General features: G+C 35.1%; 1 protein-coding gene across 3 annotated transcripts in view; it reads left to right on the plus strand.

Annotated features, from left to right (window-relative positions):
- Positions 1–25,229, plus strand: part of GRID2 (glutamate ionotropic receptor delta type subunit 2) — a 1,386,623-nt gene that overhangs the window by 784,845 nt on the left and 576,549 nt on the right. For all 3 annotated transcript variants that reach the window (XM_004276975.4, XM_049709175.1, XM_049709174.1), the window contains exon 5: positions 22,461–22,514. In XM_004276975.4, coding sequence (XP_004277023.1) covers positions 22,461–22,514 — 54 coding nt within the window. The remainder of the gene's footprint in view (positions 1–22,460; positions 22,515–25,229) is intronic.

A 25,229-nucleotide genomic window follows, 5' to 3' on the forward strand; every position in this document is an offset into this window, starting at 1 on the left:
ACTCTGAAGCATGCTTAAGTTCAAAGAGCACTACACTAGCCCAGTGAATTGCCTACATTTCACAGTATCTTCTACTCATTAACTGAGCAGAATTAAACCAAAATGAGAAATGAGGAAAATCAGGTAAACGGAGTGTCTTTCTGAAAGATAGTTGCCTGAGATATAGCTGCATATTTTTAAAGTATCTAAATTTCCACAGATTTCCAATTTACTAATAAGGAAACTGGGTAATAGGGTGCTCCATTTGGGGAAAATTAGTAAAGGAGAATCTCTAACCTGGCAAAATGTTTGCACATTCAATTTACAGTTTTGTTCTTCCCTTTTATCTGTGTCTATCAAGTTTATATTGAACATAGTACCAAACAGTGTATCATGAGGTCAAAATAATGATTTTATTGCCCCTTTTAAAGACATAAATATGTTTTCCTCAATACTGAAAAAATAGTACTGACCCTCAATCAATAGATGTTTTCTTTATGATGGATTTGTTCTCATCCATCTAAAGAGTCCCTGTAGCTGCTGAGAACACTCAATAAAAGGCCTATTAGGGATTCCTCAGGGCACCCGGCTGATACCTTCATTCAAATAAGTACTTAGTAAGTGCCCACAAGGTACTTAATTACTGCCAGATACTGAACAGGATACAAAGGAAAGTAAGGCAATTCTCTGTCCTCCAGGATTTTATAATGTATCCAGGAATTAAAAGGAAAGGAAAGGGACTAAACATTCATCTCATACTATGACGTGCCAGGCACTGAACAGAGCAGGAGACATAAACTATATCAGTTAGTCCATGTAACCGCTCAGGGAAGTGGCATTATTCTCAGTTTACAAAAAAGAACACATTAGTCTGAGGGATGCTGAAAATCTGTTCAAATTCATCAGGTAAGGAAGTGATGGAGGTGAAATATAAAATCAAAACTGATTTTTAAGACCATGTCGTTTCCCCTGTACCACTTTTCATATAAAATATAAGCAGCAGTTCCTAGATGTATTCAATAAGTGCCTAAATGCATGATGTACATTACTTGCCAGGGGTAGAATTACAAAAGGAGTGGTCATTGTGGTTGGGGAAGTGAAGACTTCCCAATAAAAGTGCAACACAGATGTTCATTGAAAGAAAAAGGGTCGTGGCTTGAATAGGAGAAAAAAGGGTTAGAAGTATTCCAGAAGGGAGACACTGTTAAACAGAAATGAATAGTCAGGAATGAAAAACGCAAGTTCTGATAGTGTGAGGAAATCAGCCCAGCACGTTTTAGGTGCCCAGTAAAAGGTATAGAATGGCTTTGCTTGGCTCCAGCTGTGTAAAGCACACACTGTAAAAATTAAAGGATAGGACTGAACAGCCTCACTTAGATTCACTTAAGTGGTATATCTGCTATGTCCTTGTACATTTGGCCAAGGGTTTGAGGTCCCTACTTCTTTTGGCTTTAACTTTCGGTATGCATTATCTTTCATCATGTAAGTGATAATTCTTCTCTTCTCTGTAGCCAACAGGATCCATTCACCTTAGTCATATTATCTCGCAAAGAAAACCCCACAGGTGCATTTCCATAATTTTCTCAAGTCCTTGGAGCTGAGCGTATTCCTAAAAATATCAGGTCTCCTAGGTACTTGCTTGCAGATACATATGCCAGAAAAACTCAGTTTTACCTTGAGAAATATAGTTTTCATTCAACTTAGTGTTAAAGAAATATTCTTAGATAATTATAGGAAGTAAAGCATTTCTGAAGAAAAGATTCATTTGATTGTCTATCCTATTAACTTCAGTAGATTTCTGTATGCCTCTGTATTTATTTTGAATCAAAGTCCCCATGTAGAAGTAGGAGATTTCAAGGAGAAATTTCAAAAGAGTCTTTGTTTTGCCCTTTATAAAGCCCTGTCTGTGTAAGAAATGTTTTTGTCATTTGGTCACTGTGAGTTTCAAAAGATCTCCTTTGACAGAATTGTCAAAGTTCCTCAAAGATCTTTGATCTACTATTGGGAATTTCATTGTTCCCAAAGAAGGTAATAAAAGCAGCAAGAAAATAATAAACATTCTCTTTAGGATATCACAGTTATAATTGACTACAGACACTCAAGTCAACTTTTAATCTACAGACACATGACAAGGTCAGCCACAGAAGACTTGATAATGCTTTACTTTCATATAATGAGAGATATAGTTAAGATTTGGAATACAGACATGATGTATGGTACTTTGAAAAGATTGGAATGTAAATATGAAGTATGGTACTTTGAAAAGATAACAGATAAGAAGTGATGTCAGCATCATGGTGGCATGAGTGGTTCCCTTTCTCTCTCCTCTTTGATTTACAGCAAAGTGGACATCCATAAGCAAAAAAAAAAAAAAAAAAAAGTTCTCTGCCCAGCATACCAGAACACCTGAAAGATTCATCCATCTATGCACCCAAAAGTGGGTAGATTGGACCCCATGGAGGTTACTTCGGAGAAAGGGAGGTGTTGGCAGAGGCAGTGATGGCGGAGGAGGTAGAAGCCAGTCCAGCAGTGAGCCAGCATGACCTTTCTGGCAGAGGAGGTGGAGGGTGAAGTGTAGATCTGCCTGGCCACTTGTGCTGCAGCTGGAGGACCAGTTTCTCTGAAGAGAGACTTCACTGACTAAGGGGAAGGAAAGGAAAGGAAAATGGGCAGAAAAAGGGAACTGAAGGAAAGTGTTTCCTGTTGTCTGTCCTAGGCAGGTGAGAGAACTGCCCATGGACCTCTGGGAGCCACCCCCCACCAACTTGAAGATTCCCCTACAGAGGTGTGAGCAAACCCAAAGGCCCAAGTGTGAAGTGCACCCATCCCCCTACTCTGCCTCCACCCTTTGCTTGTTTGTTTCTTTTCTTTTTTTTATTTTTTGCATTTATTTATTTATTTTTTAACATCTTTATTGGAGTATAATTGCTTTACAATGGTGTGTTAGTTTCTGCTGTATAACAAAGGGAATCAGCTACACGTATACATATATTCCCATATCCCCTCCCTCTTGCGTCTCCCCCCCACCCTCCCTATCCCACCCCTCTAGGTGGTCACAAAGCACCGAGCTGATCTCTCTGTGATATGTGGCTGCTTCCCACTAGCTATCTATTTTACGTTTGGTAGTGTATATATGTCCATGCCACTCTTTCACTTCGTCCCAGCTTCCCCTTCCCCTTCCCCTTCCCCTTCCCAGTGTCCTCAAGTCCATTCTCTATGTCTGCATCTTTATTCCTCTCTTGCCCCTAGGTTCATCAGAACCATTTTTTTTTTAGATTGCATATATATGTGTTAGCATATGGTATTTATTTTTCTCTTTCTGACTTACTTCACTTGTAGGACAGACTCTAGGTCCATCCACCTCACTGCAAATAGCTCAATTTCATTTCTTTTTATGGCTGAGTAATATTCCATTGTATATATGTGCCACATTTTCTTATTCATTCATCTGTCAATGGACACTTAGTTTGCTTCCATGTCCTGACTATTGTAAATAGAGCTGCAATGAACATTTTGGTACTTGACTCTTTTTGAATTATGGTTTTCTCAGGGTATATGCCCAGTAGTGGGATTGCTGGGTCATATGGTAGTTCTATTTTTAGTTTTTTAAGGAACCTCCATACTGTTCTCCATAGTGGCTGTATCAATTTACATTCCCACCAACAATGCAAGAGGGTTCCCTCTTCTCCACACCCTCTCCAGCATTTACTGTTTGTAGATTTTTTGATGATGGCCATTCTGACCAGTGTGTGGTGATACCTCATTTTAGTTTTGATTTGCATTTCTCTAATGATTAGTGATGTAGAGCATCCTTTCATGTGTTTGTTGGCCATCTGTATGTCTTCTTTGGAGAAATATCTATTTAGGTCTTCTGCCCATTTTTGGATTGGGTTGTTTATTTTTTTTTTGATATTGACCTGCATGAACTGTTTGGGTGCACTCCCAACCTTAGTGGTGAGTCAGGTAGGAGAAACCAAAAACTTGTGCTATAGTGCCACCTTCTGGAAAAGGAAAGGAAGGCTATCAACTACCAACCTGTTGAATTGCTAGAATCAAATTAATCCAAGACCTGCCTAAATAGGAAAGGTGTTCACTATTTCAAATAAAGCAGCAGAGACACTTTTCATCAAACACCATGAAAAAATCACGCTAACATGGTATCACAAAAAAGGATAATTTTACAGCAACTAAACCCAAAGACATGAAATGTTGGAATCTAACTGATAAAGAATTTAAAATAGCTGTCATGAAAAAGTTCAGAGAGCTACAAGAAAACTCAGAGAGGCAATACAGTGATCTCAGGAATAAAATTAATTAACTGAAGGAGTACTTTACCAAAGGGATTAAAATTCTAAAAACAAAAATACGAAAAATAACACACACACACACACACCAAAAAAAAAAAAAAGAAAAAGTAAAAAACCAAACAAAATTCCTGGAGGTGAAGAACTCAATAAATGTGATGAAGAATGCATTAGAAAGTACTGGAAATAGAACAGGTCAGATGAAAGAGAGGATAAGAAAGCTCAGGGATAGAAATATAGAAATGATTCACGTGGAAGAGGAAAGAGAACTGAGATTTTTAAAAAGTGAAGAAATGCTACAAGAACAATCTGACTCCATTAGAAAAGCCACAAAAAGCGTAATGGGTATAAAAGAAGGAGAAAAGAGAAAAAAGGGAGCAGAAAACGTATTTAAAGAAATAAGAGCTGAGAACTTTCCAAACCTAGGGAAGGAACTGGAATATACAAGTCCACAAAGCTAAGAGAACATCTTATTATCTCAATGCACAAACCCTCTTCAAGACATATTACATTAAAACTGTTAAAAGTCAATGATAAAGAATTTTAAAGGCAGCCAGGGAAAAAAGGACAGTGACCTATGCAAGGACCCCCAGTAGACTTTCAGCAGATTTCTCAGCAGAAACTCTACAGGCTAGGAGAGAGTGGAATGACATTCAAAATATCGGAAGATAAAAACCACTGCCCAGGAATACTCTATCTGGCAAAATTATCCTTCAGATATGAAGAAGAAATAAAGACTTTCTCAGACAAACAAAAGCTGAGTGAGTTTATCACCACTAGACCTGCCTTACAAGAAATGTTGAAAAGATCTCTTTGAGCTGAAACAAAAAGAACTACAACAAACTCTGATTAATATGATAAACAGTCAGAATTAGAATATCGTAACTTTTTTACAGTAGTAAACTTAACTATGGCACAAGGGTTAAAGGAAAAGAACATTAAAAACTATAGCTACTATAACTTGTAACAAAATCACATGATAAAAAGAGATAATTTGTGACATTGAAAACATAAAAGGGTAAGAGTAAAAGGATGGAATCTTTATAGGTGAATGAAGAGAAATTGCTACCAGCAGAAAAAAGACTGTTTAATCTATGAAAGGTTTTATGTACACCTCATGGTAATCACAAAGCAAAAATTTAAAACATAAAGGGAAGACTGAGCAAATCACCATGGAAAACCAACAACTATAAAGTAGACAGAAACATAATAAAAAAGAAACAATGGAGAGACCAATAAGCAGAAGGCAAAAGATAAAATGGCAGTAGTAAATCCTTACATATCCATAATCTCTCTAAATATAAATGGATTGAACTCACCAATCGAAAGGCATAGAGCGACTGGACGGATTAAAAAAAAAAAAAAAAAACACGAGACCCAACTATATGTTGCCTATAGGATACCCATTTCAGTTCTAAAGACACATGTAGGCTCAAAGTGAAAGAATGGAAAATGATATTCCAAGCAAATAGAAACAAAAAGAAAGTGGGCATAGTCATCCTTACATAAGACAAAATAGACTTCAAGCCAAAAATGATAAGAGACAAAAAAGGTCACTATATAATGATTAAGTGGGCAATATATCAAGAAGGTATAACAATAATAAATATATATGCTCTCAACACCTGAGCAGTGAAATATATTAAGCAATAACTGATCTTAAGAGAGAAATACACAACAATACAATAATTGTAGAGGACTTCAGTACCCCACCAGCAATGAATAGATCTTTCAGAAAGAAAATCAACAAGGAAACATTGGAATTGAACAACACTTTAGAACAAATTGACTTAATAGACATATATAGAACATTCCATGCAACAGCAGCAGAATACACATTCTTCTCAAGTTCATATGGAACATTTTCCAGGATAGGTTGTGTGGTAGACCACAAAACAAAACTTAGCAAATCTAAGAAGATTGAAATACCAGCTATCTTCTCTGGCCATGGTGGTATGAAACTAGAAATCAACAAGAGGAACTTGAGAAGATCTACACATATATGGAAACTGAACAACACACTTCAAAACAACTTTGGGTCAGAGAAGAAATCAAAAGGTAAATAAAATGTATCTTGAAACAAATTAAAATGAAAACACAACATATCAAATATTGTGGAGTGCAGTAAAAGCTGTTCTTAGAGGAAAGTTTCTAGTAATAAACACATATATTAATAAATTAGAAAGATCTCAAATAAACAACTTTACACCTCAAGGATCTAGAAAAAGAAGAACATGTTAAGCCCAAAGTTAGTACAAGGAAGGAAATGATAAGGATCAGAGCAGAAATAAATGAAATAGAGGCAGAAAAACAATAGAAAGGATTAACAAAACGAAGAAATTGTTCTTTGAAAAGAAAAACAAAATTGATAAACCTTTAGCTAGAAAAAAAGAGACAGGATTCAAATAAATAAAATTAGAAATGAAAGAGGAAAGATTGCAACTGATACTACAGAAATCCATAGAATTATGAGACTACTATGAAAAACCATATGCCAACAAATTACATAACCTAAAAGAAATGGATTTATTTCTAGAAACACACAACCTACCAAGATTGATTCAGGAAGAAATAGAAAATAAGAACAGACCAATAACAAATAAAGAGATTGAATCCAAAAAAAAAAAAACTTAGAAAGAATTCAGTCCTATTTAAACATCAGTTGGTAAGAAATACTGCTTATTTGCTTCTCCCCACTCTGTACACCAGAATCTTAACTGCGTTAGTAAGCTGTCTTCCTAGTAGCCCGTATACCTACTTCTCAAATGTTGAGAGAGATTTTTACCATAGCCTTTGTAATTAGAAACATCAATTTGTTGAATATAATTGAGCCCATGTGATTATTTTTAATATGTAATTTTTAATTTTTAACAAATTCTCCTTAAATGAAAGTATGAATTTTTTTACAAATCATAAATTGTACATATGGTATTACTCTAAATCTTCAATTTGTCAACTTTAAAGATTGTTTAAAAAATCTTATTTTAAAAATAACTGTAAAAACATTATTCATATTTTTCTTTTTGTCACATCCATATTTGGCTTGTTGTCCTCTGTGTGTCACCAACTGTTTCTAAGTCCAATATGTCCTGGCATATCAATTCCTTGTGTCAAGGAATACATAACAATTTGCTTAAAAGTATCAATCTCAGCTTTCCATTTATTCACAGTTCATTTTAGGTGTATTTTATTCATCAATAATATTTCACTAAAAGTTTATTTCCATCCACTATATTCTGGAAAATGTCAACCAGAATTTGCTCATTATACTCAGAATGTCTTCTATCCATTTCTGCATGACCATTCAACATTTTTTTTAATGCTTTCCCAATATCCCTCTATAATAGCAATATTAGCCGTCTACATTCCACATTCAAAGGCTCAATGGTGATAGGGTACTGTTCAGTTATTTTTGTTGGAGCTAGTGTCTTATAGATATAACCATGATTTTGGAAGAAAGGAATAGTAATTTACCTACACAGGAGCTGGACCCAGAACTTTATTAGCATTGAGCTAATCATACTGCAAGTCAGAGTGAACTCGTGTCTATAGGAACGAGCATACTAAACTAAACTACCATAGGCTCTTTCTCTTTTTTTTTTTTAGGCTCTTTCTTCATTAGACAATAATGACTTAGTCTGTAGTGGGAGCATATATATGTATATATTTTAAAACTCTGTGTTATACCAGTGTCTGTAAAATAAAGCAATCATACAAGTTAAAACCATATCATTCCATTTCAACAATTGTGGTGACCAGATCAGAGAATGATATTTACTTCAACTATGTCCTTGTCCTCAATTCTCACAAGAGTAAGTACTGTCAGAATACTCAAAGAAAGTCTTCAAGGCATCTTGGAAGAAATGCTTTCGAAGCTTGTCAATCAGCCTGCATTATGACTGTTTTCAAATTTCTCTAGAGAGGAAAACAGGTAGCCTTCAAATTGCAGCCATTAGCGCATCTCTTGGGTCTGAGGGAGACCAGGGAATTATTATCTAACAATAATATCCTGTGAAACAGTGCTAAGTATTTAAGTAAACTATGAAACGTATGGGAGATTCTAAATCAGTTTGTAACTCTTTCATATGGACCAGGAAGGTCCTGGCACATATTCCCAAGCCACTCCTTGAATTATGAACCACAGTTGTGACACGCAGCATTTGTGGCCTCAATGCTAGTGACAGAAACACAGCTTAGTCCCATTGTATAATTCCCAATGAAAATGAATTCTCTAAAACTGACTAAAGAGAAGAAATACATACAGTAATCTTCAGAACATTTTTTTTCTTTTCTCTTTATCTGCCTGGAGTTAGTTAAAACAAATCTCGACCCATCATTTATTTAACAACTTAGCAAAACTGATTCTCACGGTTGAACCTGGAATGGCATACAAAAAATAAAGAATAGGCAAATCTAATGATGTATTTCAGGATATAATTGGTAGCCTGTACTCAAGGCTGACCTTATCACTTGGGGATGAAAAAAAAAACATGGTAGTAAAATAAAAACAATGTTTATGGTTACCAATCTCCTAAATTTAATTCTTTTAAATAATAACCCATCACTCCAAATGGAAAATTGTGTGATCAGAATAATTTGTGTAAGGGTATGATTTATGCCACAATGAATGGGGTGTAAATAGCAATATTTTAATATGTGTACAGAAGTTTACTTCAAATAAGAAGCTATTTTTAGACAATAGACTTAAAATGACTATGTTCTTTCTCTTTTCTCCTATGCAAAGATGTATGGATTTAGTTATTTCTTTTAGAATATTACATGTACACTGGCAGGCAATATTATATTTTTTCATATTCCTAATAAGTATCCAGTGGAGCTAAGCTGAAAGCTAACTTACAACAAAGACCAAGTCTGTCTTGGTCAGTGGAACAACTCCAGTCCCAGCCCTGTGGCTAGTATATGTCAGGTGCTCAAAAAGGTTGAATGATATTGTTAAATTAATTGAATGGATATAGAATCAATGCCAAGTCATCACACTCAGTGCCTGACCAGGGCTTTTTATAAAGCAGTGGATCTCAAAATAATTCACTAAACCTGCAACATGGGCATCAACTTGTTAGAAATGCAAATTCTCAGACTCCATGACAGATCTTCAAAATCAGAGACTCCTGGGGTGGGCCCAGCAATTTGTGTTTAAAAAGCCCTCCAGGTAATTTTAGTGTGTGCTGAAACTGAGGATCACCAAGGTAAAGAAGCCTCAAATACAGTCTACAAAGTGACATCAAAGCTTTTCAGAATTATGAGAGTGTCTCAGTGGTCTGTTTTAGAAAGACAACTCCTATGGACAGATTGTGCATTATTTTAATTTGTCAAGAACTTTTATTTCTCGAGAATTCATTTTAACTAGAGGAGCTATTCCCTATTCATGTGTAGTAAATTATGTGTTTTGTGTAGGAAGGCTGACTTAGTTGGAGTTACTGGTACAGATCCTGAGACAAGGACTTGGGTGCAGATGGTTTATTAGGGAATTGGTCCCAAAAAGCACAAGTGAGGAAATGATGAGCATGAGAGAGTAAAGATAAAAGCCAGTCAAGAATGTGTTACAAAAATGCCTGTTGGTGGGAATGTAAGTTGGTGCAGCCACTATGGAAAACAGTATGGAGGTTCCTCAGAAAAATAAAAATAAAATTAACATATGATCCAGCAATCCCACCTCTGGGAACATACCTGGACAAAACTATAATTCAAAAAGATACATGCACCCCTATATTCATAACAGCACTATTCACAATAGCCAAAACATGGAAACACCTAAATGTCCATAGACAGATGAATGGATAAAGAAGATGTGGTACATATATACAGTGGAATACTACTCAGCCATAAAAAAGAATGAAATAATGGCATTTTCAGCAACATGGATGAAACTAGAGATTATCATACTAAATGAAGTAAGTCAGAAAGAGAAAGACAAGTACCATATGATATCACTCATATGTGGAATCTAAAATATGGCACAAATGAACCTATCTACAAAACAGAAACAGATTCATAGACATAGAGAACAGACTTGTGGTTGCCAAGGAGGAGGAGAGAGGGAGAGGGATGGACTGGGAGTTTGTGGTTGGTAAATGCATACAATTACATTTAGAATGGATAAACAACAAAGTCTTAATGTATAGCATAAGGAACTAAATACATTCAATGTCCTGTGATAAACCATAATGGAAGAGAATATAAAAACAGAATGTATATATGTGTATAACTGAGTCACATTGCTGTACAACAGAGACTGATACAACATTGTAAATCGTCTATACTTCAATTAAAAAATTGAAAAAAAAATGTGTTACGGAAATGGATTACAAATGTGGACAAACAGGGCTTAATCCTATGGTGAACCTTCTTAGAAACTGTGTGTGGAATATACCTCAGAATCATCCCACTGGACGGTGGGGAGACTGAAGCCTTTATCTACTTTCTCCCATCCCCAGTGGTTGAGAGTTGACCTGCAGTGATGCTAACATACCCCTACATCTAGGTTATATTTGCATATAGCCAAATAAGCTGGAGAAGGTCCTCAGGTAGAGAAGATAAGAGACATAGACTCTTGAGATGGGACGTGACGATATGCTGGAAACTGTTTTCACCTGCAGTTGCAGGCAATTCACACAGGCTGAGGGGCTATGAGGCAAAGAAACCCTCTAAGGTGATAATTCTCACCCAGTTCACAATAAGCATTTAATGTCTGTTATGAGACAGGTTCAGAGTTAGTGGTTGGGGATATAAAAATAGATGAAACACCATTCCTGCCTCAAGAAGATTTTGGTGTAGTGGAGAAGTAGACAAATAAAAAAGGTAATTAAAATATAATTAGATATGTTCAGTGACAGTGGTATATGTCTACATTTAGAAGAGGAATTTGTGGGGGAGAGGGGGTAGTGATCATGGAAGACTTCTTAGAGGTGATGATGATAATCACGGTGAAGGGGGATCCTGAAGACACTTAGAGGCTGGCCAAATGAAAGAGGCTTTGGGGGTGGTGATGGGGTTTGTGTTTGTGGACAGAAGCCAGAATGATTGAGATGTGGATGGGAGGTGTAAAAAAAAGAGAAAACAGGCATAGGCAATATTTGAGAAGATTGTCTGTACAAGTCGGTTGAGAGATCATGTGTTAGGTGGAAGGAAGTCTAGCATCTCATAGGTGATAAAAGGAGAGATATGGAAGGCACAAGAGTGTGTAGGTAACTGATGCTGCAGATTCCCTAAGGAGGAAAGAATAAAGGGGCCTAAAGTTGTGTTGAAAGATTAGGCCCTTTTTAGGAGAAAGAGTGCCTATTTTCACTGTGGAGTGAAGAGAGGGGATGAATGAAGTTAAGACGGTGTGTATTTATTTGTAAAATAGAGAAAATAATAGTGACTACCTTCAAAGGATTGTTAGGAGACCTAACTGATGAAAGACACTAAAATCTTTTTTTTTTTTTACATCTTTATTGGAGTATAATTGCTTTACAATGGTGTGTTAGTTTCTGCTTTATAACAAAGTGAATCAGTTATACATATACATATGTTACCGTTGCTTCTCACAGGTAGTAAAACCCCAAAATGTTAGCTAGTATTATTCAAATAAGGATTTTGTTTATTTGCTTGCTTTGCTTCAGATTTTAGAGGGACAGAAATTTGAGGGCTTAACACTATGTCTACCCATTGATCATTACTTTAACTAGGAAATAGTTACTCGTGAAGTTGTTAGGAAATGGGCTAGGGGAGCTGGTTGAAGGTTGATTGTTACTGTCATTGGAGCAAAACTGGAAGGAAGGAGCAAAACTGACAATACATACACGGAGAATTGCTAGTTGGAATCAAGTATCCAGTAAAGGTTGGAAGCCATGTTTTTGCAGTGACACTAAACCGCATAGTTGTGTGATCCATTTCTAGGAAAGGTGCAGCAGTGTATTCTAAGGTATGTAAACAACATTCAGGGTAATAACACTAATCATTTTGTAGAAATTGTGTACTTTAAGCACTGACAGATAAGCATATATATAAACAGTTTTCTAAAACTTGAAAAAATGTATCAAGATGTTTAAGATCAATGAAAATTCTAAAATGTATAAGATGATTTTGAATATTCTTATATCATGCGATCATAGCCCGGGTTCCTTTGTCAAACTCTGAATTCTGTTCTACAAATGACATTTAATTTGAGCATTCAGCAGTTGGTGCCTCAGTTTCAACTGACATTTTGTTACTAAACACAGTTCTAACACCATAAGGTGATTTGTCAGTGGTAAGAAAAAGATGGTTTATATTTCACTATAGTGAAATAGCACAGACGGGAGAGTCAATTGCTTGGAATTTTGGAAAGTGTCCATGCCGTCAAGTCCAACATTATTGAAAACATTTTTTACACTAGGCTACAAGGTATACTTTTTATGGAAAAAACTATGAAAGAAACTTGGAAACATCAGAAAGCTTGACAGCGCTGTTTTAATTCTGTAAAAGGTTCAAGGATCATACCTCCAATGAGCTTAAATATCTTGAGAATGACCAACACTGTCACTTTAGGAGTATGGCCATGGAAGTTCACAATTTTCATTTCTTTGTTTTTCTTTTGGATACTTTGTTTTCTTTTGGATAAGACCTTTTGAAAGACTTTTTTTCCCCCATGAAGTCTTTTGATTCTAGAATTATCAGCATTTTATACCATTCTTGATATTTTAGAAAGCAGAGTCCCTGTGAAATACTGGGAGAGCCCAGGGATAACAGAAATATCCAACTAGGAATGTCTTTTAATAAGTAATAGTCAGCTTCTGTAGTGGCTTCATTAGTGATGCGCTATTGGAAACCCAGAATATGGCCAAGTTACACAAGAACAGTAGTAAACTGATTAACAGCAAAAGCTAGATGCCAATGCCTTATTGCCACAATACCCAAGACTCATTTTCCATTTTTTCTTCTAGAAGCTCTTGGCCCTTTGGCCTGACAATCAATCAGACTAAGATAGATAGATAGATAGATAGATAGATTTGATCAGTTAATCAGTATAGCAAGTTACATTCTGAAAAGAATGTGGGAACTAAGACTCACTGAAAGAAAAGCAGATTTTCTTACACCACTTTAAGAGAAATGGCCACGGAACAAAATCGTGAATGAAATCATCTGCATTTCTCAAATTCTTCAATGGATCATTCTTTCTCTCAAAGGTGTATAGTAGATGCAATAATAAGTTCAATGGAGTTCAAATCCATAAAACTCCAGTGTATACCACACAATGTTCTGTGACATTGTTTATAAGTATTTATATATTATATAATATTCAATTGTAAGTATTTTAATTTTTAAGAAAGCATAATAGTTTCTGAAACTTGGGGAAGGAGGGCTATGAAAATATTATATAGAAAAGATATTTACTAATTATTGACTCCAGCTTCCACCCCTGGCTTTATGATTTGGGTAATTTACTTCAGCTTTTTCATGTGCAAGTTGGACATAAATGTAGTGCTCACATAGTGCCTGGCACATAGTAACCACTCAATTAATATTAGCTTTATTATTATCATTGATATTCTACAAATGATATTCAATAAACACTAAGTTGAATAAATACATTCATAGTCTCTTGTAAGTACTGTCAAAATTACTGCAGCAACCTGAGTAAAGAAGGGAAAGAGGGTTAATGAAAGAAAGATACCAACATTTTCAACACATATTGTTACAGGTGCTTTAGATACATTCATCTGTTTAATCCTCACTATACATCTGTGAAAAAACTGTTATTCAGATAATCAGGGAACTGAGACTCAGAGTAAGTAACATATCTGACTGTCAATAAAAAGACCCAGCATTTAAACTCAAGCCTCGTTATTCAAATTTTATGTTCTTTTTCTAATATCACATAGCCTCCAAGTTCTGAGGTATTTGACTTTGGAGATTTGAAATATTGTATTTCTATACTCATTATCATGAAAATAATCAAGATCAACTCAGCTGATAAAGTGTAAGTTGGGTCACTTTCTGATTATTTAATTTTTTGAAATTAAATTCCAGCTAATGACTTCTGTCGATACAAGTTTATCGAATGGTTTGGTTTTAGGTGAAGTTGGGATCCACAGATGTATAAACATGAGTTAGGGCTATATAACTACCTTTTCTCCACAGACAATATTTAGTGAAAATCTGCCTCGTGCCTGGCAACAAGTTTTATTGAAACCTTATCTGCTTATGATTATTCTAAGGATAGGGACCAGTAATCTAAATGAAATTCTCACTTCTGTGACGCTTATATTTTGGTGCACAAAAAGAGACAGTAAATGTGTGTGTGTGTGTGTGTGTGTGTGTGTGTGTGTGTGTGATGTGGGTTAAGTGCATAGGGAGAGCAAGGATGGGTATCATGGAAGGCATGCCTGATGGAGTGATATTTAGACAGAAAGCTAGATGAAGGGAAGGAGGAGACAAGTGCAAGTCTTGGTTGCTGAGGACCAGCAAGAAAGCGGTCCAGCGGAAGCACAGGGAGTAAGTGGGATATAAAACACAAGACGCCCTCACAGCCAGTTACATAACTACACACTATTTAATTAAGGCTGGAATAAAGGCACAGTGTTAGAGAGTGCAAGAAGGGGAACAATACTGCTTGGGGTTAGGGAGGTACGGGTGGGAAAGGATTTGACATTTGTTTCAGTCTTTGAATTTTGAGAAGTACTTTGTCAGGGAGAGAGAAAAGAGAACAGATCAAAAGGAACAGAGCAAAAGCATGAAAGTTCACAGTTGTGAAGGGCCTGTATGTTGCCTTTTGATGTGATCAGTAGACTTCTCTGTAAGATTTTTTTTCTTTATTTTCTTCAAGATACCAAGAAAGCCTTATTTCATAAAACCTAGCAATTAAGTGCCAGAGTGTCCCCAGATCGTCATTTTCAGCTCCGATCAACATCCAAATAAGAACTTATACTTATTTTTTTGGCCAGTTATACTTAAGAATTAATTTACTCTGCCAAGGGTCACTTAGCTTTCAAAAAATAAAGTAAAATAAGTATTTTAATGTAATTCCTGTGTTGTGCTAAAAGTTAACATATTAGAATATGATAAAACAGACACAGCAAGAGATGAGTGGTCCTTCAACAAACACTGCCTTTCTTAATTGTTTTGGGATAATGTACCTTTAATCACTACAGCTGACGTCTAAAAGAATCCCAATGCAAGCAGAAACAGAGTTAAAACAGTAACACAATGGTCCCCACACTGGAAATAATTGTCAAGTGTTTATTTATAGCTTCATCAGGCAAAGTATTGAAATCATGACTTCACTTTTAATCACTGTTCAATAATTTAGGACACAGGAATGTGGTCTATGCCGTATGATGAACACAGATTCTCTATTTTCTTACGTTAGTGCCCATCCTTCGGCATTAAGAAGCATAGCAGGTAGCATACTGTTGGCCAAATCTCAGTGGTGGCATATTTCCACCTCCCAGGGGGTGTGGGAAGACCCATCCGCACAGCAGTAACAATAATTCTAGCATATCCGTTTATGAAATAACTTTGGCAGTAATGGCAAGAGAATTTGGATGAAAGTGTATTTGTGGTCTTCCAGCTGGAAGATCAGAGCAGAGATTCTAAAGCAAAAGGCACAGAGTGGGATGGCAGATAGTGGCTGCTTGGATAAGAACAGAAGAGAGTTGGGGATCCATGCTGAGCTCCAGGGAAAATGCAAACAAGACAGTCTTTTCGGAATATCCTCTTGCTGCCCACTGTCAGCGCAAGAGATTACTGATGCCATCTGCTGGATATTCTTGGGATTTAGAAATGGAATCTACACAAATGATACGCTAGTGTCTCTTTATACTGTGGCTTCAGTTCTTCTAGTGAGAAGAAAAACAAAAACCAAATAAGCTAAAAACAAAAACAAAGCAAAGCAAAGTCTCGTACATGCTTAGTGTACCTTAAGGTTGGAGCTTTGTGTTGTCAGTCTGCATTTCAGAGAATTATAGTATTTAATTGTATTGTGTTTTCTAGCAGAAGTCTGTGGTAGTGCAGTATATATATGACACTCAGGCAACCGGATGTTGAGTTTGTACTATAAATCCATGAATCTATTGCTAAAAATCTGCTATGCAATATTAATTTTATACATGATATACACCCTTTCTGTATTTTATTGGAAAAGAGGATAGTGGTTTGGTTTGGTTTTGTCTTATTTTAATTAGAAATGGAGAAAAAGAATAAAAAGAAAGAAGAATAAGTATCACTATTTTGTCAGAACTATTACATATGTGTTTGGGTTTTACATAAAATATGGTAATTCAGAATTTTTTAATATATGTTTTTGTTTTGTGAAAAATATCCCTTGTTACTTGGACTCTCTGTAGGATTATTGTAAGGCCATGTTTTTAAAATTACAAAATTCCTCACAGTTCTTCAATAAAATTTTAGAATTCTTAGAAATGTGTAGCTAAGTAACATCGATCCTGGTCTACATCAATGCAAAAGTACTAATGCCATCAGATCTGTAGTGGGAAAAATGGTTTCTGTGGTCAAAATCATTTGGAATATGCTAAATTCCAAATATCTTACCTTGGAGATCCATAAAGCACATTCATTAAAATATGATGAGTTGGTATTTATTGAGAGTTTACTATGTGCTATTATTGCATTAATCTTTGTCATGATTCTATCACATGGGCACTATCATTAACCCTAGTGACAAATTAGGAAACTGAGGCTTACAGAATTGGTAATTTGTTCAAAGTCACACTGTAAGAAAATAGAGAAAACTCTCTGACTTTAGAGCTCATAAGTCTGAACTCATATGCTCAAAATAATATTATATGAAACAATATTATGCATTAATATGATTTTTGTATTCGTTATATTTCAGTGTTGATATTAACCTGTTAAAAGCTTGGAGGATTAATGCAGTAATGACATCTGTTTAACTTAGCTGAACTTGGCATTTCTAGATCTATTTGGTTTCTGAATGCTTACAAAGTTTAGTGGAAATAGTGTTCCACAGAACACAGTTCTAGAAGTGCTGAGATAAGCTATAGTATTGCAGTAGGTGAGGAGCCAGGAAGGGAGTAGCTCTTTAGTATTTCTCCGGCCACTTGCTCCAAATAACTGCGGTGTCTTTCCCCAGGCAGGCCACTGAATCAGAGGATTCCACTTGGTGATTTGGAACGGGCAGGGATAGGAAGCAGACACCTGATATCTTTGCTGCTGCAGATGTACAGAGCACAGGAACCCTTTGCATAAATGTGTAATATGTAGTATATCCTGCAAAGGGAGTGAGCTTAATTTGGTTAAGCTACAAGGTTGAGTGGAAAACAGCACGCTGCTGTTACTGTTGAGTCAATTAAGTTGTCCTCTGTGCTCGTAGGAACTGTTCCACATTTATTATCAGTGAGATACACGCTCTGGCAGTTTCTTTGCTTCAGATTGTCTTATATTTAGCACATCTCAAGATTTGAGAACGGATGATAGAAGACATGGTGATAAATTGTCGGGCTTTTCTAAAGATTCAGAAGTTCTAAAGTTCCTGCCAGTGACAGATGGTCTGTCCTTACTCATCACTTGTCTTCCTGACAGGACTTGATTTTGTTTTTGCCCCTTTTTTGTTCAGTTCTCTTAAAGTAAGCTCAGCGTCTTGGGGGGTAGGGTAGTCTCATTTGTTATAACTGTGTTACTATAGATTGATGTGGTAGCAACCCTATATGAATATGCACCAAGCTCCCTCTACATGTGTAGTGATAAGAGAGGAGCATGGGGCAAGAGGGGAGAGAAACAGATGACCAAGCAAAATCCATACTTCCTTTCTTCCTGTTATTTCGTAACCAAACCTACTACAGTCCTCATTGGTTAGTTTTTTTCTTACTGACCTGCCACTTTCTTTTGATAGCCCAAGCATAATGTGATCTTTTGGGCAGTGCTTACTATTATAATGGTAATAAAATATACATTATTTTTTAGGACCATCATTATTTCATAGCAGTCAAAAATTTTTTTTGAAATTTTCAGTTAAATAGTACAATTAGGATGTACTAACTTGCTAGACATTTATAAGAATCCACAGAGTGAGACCAAGCAACTGTAACAATAATGGACTTAGATATAAAATAGGTTGCCACTGGGAAAAAAAGGAAATATTTCAATCCGATTGCTTAATCTTTTTCATTGATTTCAAATATGTTTACTGTTGAAATAGGAGATGTTCTACTTAGGTAAGGAAGACAAGAAAAAAACAATTTTCCCTGTTTGAGTTCTAGTACAACTGAAGATAAGTATGAAGGCTTAAAATATTCTAGAATGTCTTACAATTGCTTCTTAATCCTTTATCCAAACGTAATTCAGTCCTTCAAGTTGGTAATGCAATTAGTTTGAGATAACATTACTTAGGCTAAAGTATATCAAATGGAAGTGATTAATATTAATAAAAAATTAAAAAATTATCAGATGAATTGATTTCAGATTTATAATAGTTGTTTGACATTTGTTATCTACACGAATACTGAGAATTTATTTTTATGTAAATATGTCTTTCCTAAGAATGTTCACCACATGTTAGCTCTATTTGATTAGATGGGAAAAGCGTAAACAATATTATCACTCCTGTTTACCTTTTCTTTTAACTCTACTGTAAATTTTACTTCTCTGGATATATACATACATACATATATGTTACATACCTGTATAGATATAGTAGTAGATTATATATAGATATCAATATAATATATATAAATATACACCTAATGTAAATAGATATATAGTAGGTTTCCAAGGTCTAGGCTATTGAAGTCCCCATCATCTTTTTATGTCCCTTACTAAATACTCCTTCCATTACAGGTATCAGATACCTTTTTAATTAGTGGCTTTTTACATTGCTCACTTTTAATAACATTCGATTATAAAAAATCAGAGAAGTCATGCCAGATCATTTGTTGTGCATGAAGATATTAACCTAAACCTAAGGAAATTATATTCCTCTTTTAGTGGACAGCTCCTGAGACAGGTAGTGGAAGCATTAACTTTCTGTGTACAGCATAGCAATAAAAAAGTTTCAGAGCTTCTTTATAACATGGTGTTGCAGTAATACATCGATTTTAGTTGTGTATGCATGTATATTTTATAATATATATAATTAATATAATATATTTAATATATTTAAATATTTAATATATAAAATATAATATATATAACATAATATAATATATATTTAAAATATATATTTAATATATTTTATAATATATAATATAATATAATAATATAATTAAAGGGACAATACTACTTTTTCATTGTTAAGTACTTTTCTGGTGTAACTTGTTTTCCTTCCCCAAAGAAAAATGGGCTCATAAAAAAGTCCTGCGCATTCAGTATTTATGAAGAGGCCAACAAACATTGCACAGTTTTGAAATCATGCCTTTATAAAATCACAGAATTTAAAATTACTCTAATAAGTATGTTTATTAAAATGTATTAAGGTTAGAAGAAGGTGCCTAGCTAAGATTAGTAAAACTGTATTGCAGTAAAGAGATAGGCTAAGTTACTCTAGTCAGTAAACCCAAAATACAATGTCTGAACATAACAGGGGTTTATTGCAGTGTTAGCACAGTACCACATCAGGGAGTAGGGGAGTGGGGTCTGCTCCATGAACTCGAGCTACTGTGATAAATGATTTATTTCTGTATCTGTAGTAATGTGCTCATATTTTCCCCTCATCTCAAATGTGTACTGCAAAGTGTCTTATATTTTAGTTTTTTTTTAAATTTATTTATTTATTTTTGGCTGTGTTAGGTCTGCGTTGCTGCGCACGGGCTTCTCTAGTTGTGGCGAGCGGGGGCTACTCTTCATTGCGGTGTGCAGGCTTCTCATTGCGGTGGCTTCTCTTGTTGCGGAGCACGGGCTCTAGGCACTCGGGCTTAAGTAGTTGTGGCACGTGGGCTCTAGAGCGCAGGCTCAGTAGCTGTGGCGCATGGGCTTAGTCGCTCCGCGGCATGTGGGATCTTCCTGGACCAGGGCTCGAACCCGTGTTCCCTGCATTGGCAGGCAGATTCTTAACCACTGTGCCACCGGGGAAACCCACATTTTAGTATTCGTGAGTAAAACCAAAGGGAAGAGTAAGAGATTGTTTCCCTGCCAACCCTAAGCAAAGGAGGGTGGTATAGTTAGTAGGATCATGGCCTCAGATGAAATATTTCCCTTTCTCCTTTGCTGAAACACAAGATTGAACCTACACCTATAGACTGTTTCATGCTTTTGCCTGAAAGTTTATTTCAAGGCAGAGAGTGTGAAAGATGAATAAATTTTATGGTCTAGACAAACGATCAGTGTTATTATTGTAACTCTTAACTTCCACTTATTTCATAAATGCTGTTGCACAAAACAGCTTTTCACTTAAAAAGTTCCACAGGTTGATGCAAAATTCTCATAGACTAAATTTTGCTTAATCTTGCCACATGGTACAGATTATCTAAATGGGGACAATTTAAGCTAAATTGAGTCGTCTCTTCACTCTACTGCTAATATTGCTTCAGAAGTACTTTGAACCTATATCTTAGCTTTCACTTCTCTTTTCTCTGAATTCTTCCTATTTCCGTGTTTCAGTCATACGTTTTTTTCCCATATATATATATATATATATAAAACTTTCTTTTTTATCCATAGAACTATTTTCCGTATATCTGAGTCTCCAGTTTGTATTCCTTTAAATTCTTATGGAGGTCCCATTTGGTTTTTAACGCTTTTTATTGCTAATAAATTACTGATGGTTTGTCTAAGATTATTAAAGAAAATAATTATAAAATTAGAAATAAGGGATGCCATTACTGGTTTAAAGTGATTTTTTTTTAGCTAAAACTGAAAACTGCCATGGGTCATATTTTCTACATTGTTTCATCTAAAAGTTGAACATGCGTGTATATAAAAAAATAGATAATAATTTTATGACTTAAAAATAGATAACGTGTCCTCACTTCTATGATAATATGTTAGCTATGCACCTTAGTAAGGTCATAAGAATATATTTGATGTATATGGAAATAGTATAAAATTTATACCAAAATTTAAAAAAATATTCTGCAAATAAGTATGTACTTTGAGAAAGTATTGAATCGCACAGATGTATTTCCTATTGCGTTTCTCGTGTTCTCGTGTTCAATGCGTTTTTCAGTGGACATTTCTCAGTAGGACAGAGACTAATGCCCAAAAGTAATTCTCACCTTATAACAATTCCTTGCTAGTTTTTAGAAAGCATCTTCACTTAAAACTCAAGCTTTTGGTATTATTGCTGAAAATAACATAGTAATCTCTTATAAAACAGTCTAACCTAACATATATCTATATGTTCCATGACGTGAATCACAAGAACATGTCTTAGAATATGTACGGTAAAATTGGATAGAATGGAAACTTTGATACAAAAGCTACCTCTGTACACACACATACACACACACACCCCCACACACGTGGACATGCACCTGTACAAGGGTTGCCTTTTTTGGCCTAAGCAAAGGATCATTTCGAATCAATTTATCCAAAGTTATTCAGTCAGTATTGCTACCTATATATAGTTTATTTTTCTTTTACATAAGTTTTCTTTCTGTTCATATTATTAGCAAAACTACTGAAATTACCCACCTATAACTTGTGCTAATATAATGTCCATTACTTTTAGTCTTTACATTCAGATAATTTTATGATTGGATCTCCTTAGAATACACAATAGAATTCAATAACACATACACAAAACTTTTCAGAACATAGAGCATTTTACTTTGTTAAGACAATGTCAAATGTATACACAGGGAAGTAGCAGATAAGAATGTTAAGTTAAAGCCAGATTATGGAGAGATATGCACTTAGATATTTATTAGGTAGATTATAGAAGTTCATCAAAGTTTATTTGGACTAGGAAATGTGTTTGGAACTCCACTCTCGGTTGAATCACTAAACATTATTATTTATATTATTTTTCAGTTGAAACCTTTGTTTTTCTGGGTTTTTAATTAATTATACTTTCAAACTTAATTAGAAAGTCTACAATGCACTTACAAGATGAACACAAATGCTTCTACCATGTTTTAGTATAGCGGTTTTCCATCTTCAATTGAGTAACAAAGACCTTTCTAACCTGTGATACATTTTTGCCATTTGCCAAGTATATCTATTTAGTTTGATTTGTTTTTCACAATTAATGCTGACTGGTGGCTGGCTTGTTTTCTATTCCAGGTTGTGGAGACGAATTTGGTTGCTTTTGACTGTCACTGGATCATTATAAATGAGGTAAAGCCAACTAAACCTTACTGTCAACTCTGGGTCCTGTTTTCATATGTATAGTCACAGCATTTCCTATGGCCTTGAATTTCTAACAGAAAACATAACACAAAGTATACTTTCAGCTTACTGAATGGATGCTGTTAAGTAAAAATAGAATAAGGAGTTTTTGAAAATTATAAAGGGCTTTGTATGAACAAAATAAATGGAGAACGTCTTCCCCACTGAATATGTTTCAGTCTTTTCCGTTGGCACACACTGCCTACATCAGGAGATCATCTTTATAAAAAGTACAGTTCTTCTTTGTAAGCAAAGTGAATTCCTCCCAGTGGAGGGCTTGTGTTCCATTTGTGTTTTACTGTTGTTTCTAGAACTTTTGTACCCCACCCCCTTACAAGTGGATTAAATAGTTCAGCACATGAATATGAATAAACAAGAGCAGATTGTTTTTCTTTTCATAAAGAAATATAACTGTTTTACAATTCACCAACTTGTCAAATTCCTTGTGAAAGTTTTTTTTTTGTTTTTTTGTTTTTTTTTCTGTAAGGACGTGCATAAGATTAAAAGTACAGTATTGCAACATGAGAGCTTAGTGAAATAAGTTGTTCCATTAGCACCTGCCAGTCAGAGTTGGAAAGGGCGATGAGTAGATCAGTCTGAGACAAATAATGGATCAACAAGATCTAGTATTCAACATATCTATTACTTATGAATAAAAATAATGTGCTATTTATCAACAGATACCAAATATTGAATTATAGAATAATAAGTTTTGTCTCAGGAACGAAGTAGCGTTTTGGGCAAGAATTCTGGTTTTGCAGTCAGCAAGATAGGTTCAATCCTGGCTATGAGATTGGTTAGCTGTGTTACTATGGATATATAATATAATCATCCTGTGCCTCAGGTTTTATTTTGTTTGCACGGTATGTATAATAACATTTACTTTACAAGTTCATAATGAAAAGTAAGTGAAATATTATCTAATGCTCTTAACACGGTGCCTGACAAATGACACTCAATAAACGGTACTGCAATAATGATCAGAGCACATTAAAGTTCACAGATCACTTTCTCACGTATTATTTTGTTGAATACTAAATAGTATTATGAAGTGTTGAGGGAATGGGGTCCACAGAGGGTATATGACTTGCCTTTCCCTACACAGAAAAATAAAAATGTTTCTTGGTTTCAAGTTGTTTCTCCTACACCACACTTCATTGATGGAATTTTAGCTCCCTTGATGATTCTTTTTAGTTCAGTTTAAAGTCACTGGAAACATCTTACAAGTCTGTTTTCAGTCTGACAGACTTTAGGTCTACATGATTTGTCAGTGTATTTCTTATGTCAAATTAAGCTGTGTTTTTCTGAGATCCTGACAGATAATGTGTATATGTGAGATCTACTTTTCAATGAAGTTTTTAAGTCAATCTAAAATGACTAAACATCAGGACAGAGTAAAGGGAAAAGGGAAACTTAACAAACCTTCTAATAACTTTTCAAATTAGGTAATTTCATCTCTAATTTTCTGCAAAGAGTCTGAGGTTCAAATAAATTAAGCAGTTTGTAAAATATTACACAACTATGAAGAGGTGATAATGGGATTTAAAACAAGTCTTTTCTAGTCTAAAGCCTTGGTTGTTGTTGCTTTGTTTTCTTTTTTGTTAATTTTCCTTATAGGTTATAGTTTTGAAATTTCTGCTATCTGAATTTCAATCTTATAGGAGCTATTATTCTATTACCTTTTGTCTTTAGCATATTATTTTCTAGATTACTATTTTTTGAAATAGAGAATCTTCCTAATTCCTTGTTTTTATCTCACACCCACCTTCTGATGGGGAAGAGACCACACAGATTTTCTGATATGAAACAAACTGGAGCCATTTTACTTGTTTACGTCAATATTGATGACTAGGGGGAAAAAGTGACTTCTTGCCTCCTTAGAGACATGAATTAATCAAACCAATTAATACTTACAGTTGATAAATGGAAATGCCCATTCCTTTCTATTCTTTGGTGAGATTGCAGAAGGGACCCCTGAATTAATTTTCTTTTTCCATATTCAACTTAACTTCTAAAGCTATACGTGAATGTTAGAAGTGTGAACCGAGGTAGAGAGAGCTTCCCAGAACACCAGTGTCCGTCTGTCTACTGCTTATTTGTCAGTTTGTGCTGTGCAAGAAATCGCTCCTTCATATCATAAAGAGGAAGTGTGACTGAGTAGCATGTATTTCATTGATGATGTATATCATGGAAAGAATAATAGCTTCTCTTTTACTATATCTTTCATAAACATTACAACTCATTTTGTTGAACTTCTCATTAAATTTTATTTCATAAAATATTAGGAGGGCAAATGATGTCTTTAAGTGAGTATTCCATAATATGGGCCACTATATTGCAAGAAAAATAAAAACATCCACAAAACAAAGCAATCTAACTGGCAAATAACTCAGAAATGTTAGAATTATAGAACACAGTATAGAAAACCTCAATTCTTTTCTCCTCCTTCACGCTTTAGTTTCCTACCGTAAACGGTCATAACTATAACTTCACCTTTACCATTACTGAACCCCTTATCTCTTCTTTACCCATAGCCCTCCTTGCTAGTGCTTGAGCAAAGCTGTAATTTTAGGTGGGGCAGGTCAATACCACTTAGCCTTTGAAAAATCTTATGTTCACAGCCCACACCGTTTATATTGATTATTATTATTTTTTTCTAAACTG

This window comes from Orcinus orca, chromosome 4 (assembly GCF_937001465.1).
Source record: "Orcinus orca chromosome 4, mOrcOrc1.1, whole genome shotgun sequence".
Classification (NCBI taxonomy): domain Eukaryota; kingdom Metazoa; phylum Chordata; class Mammalia; order Artiodactyla; family Delphinidae; genus Orcinus; species Orcinus orca.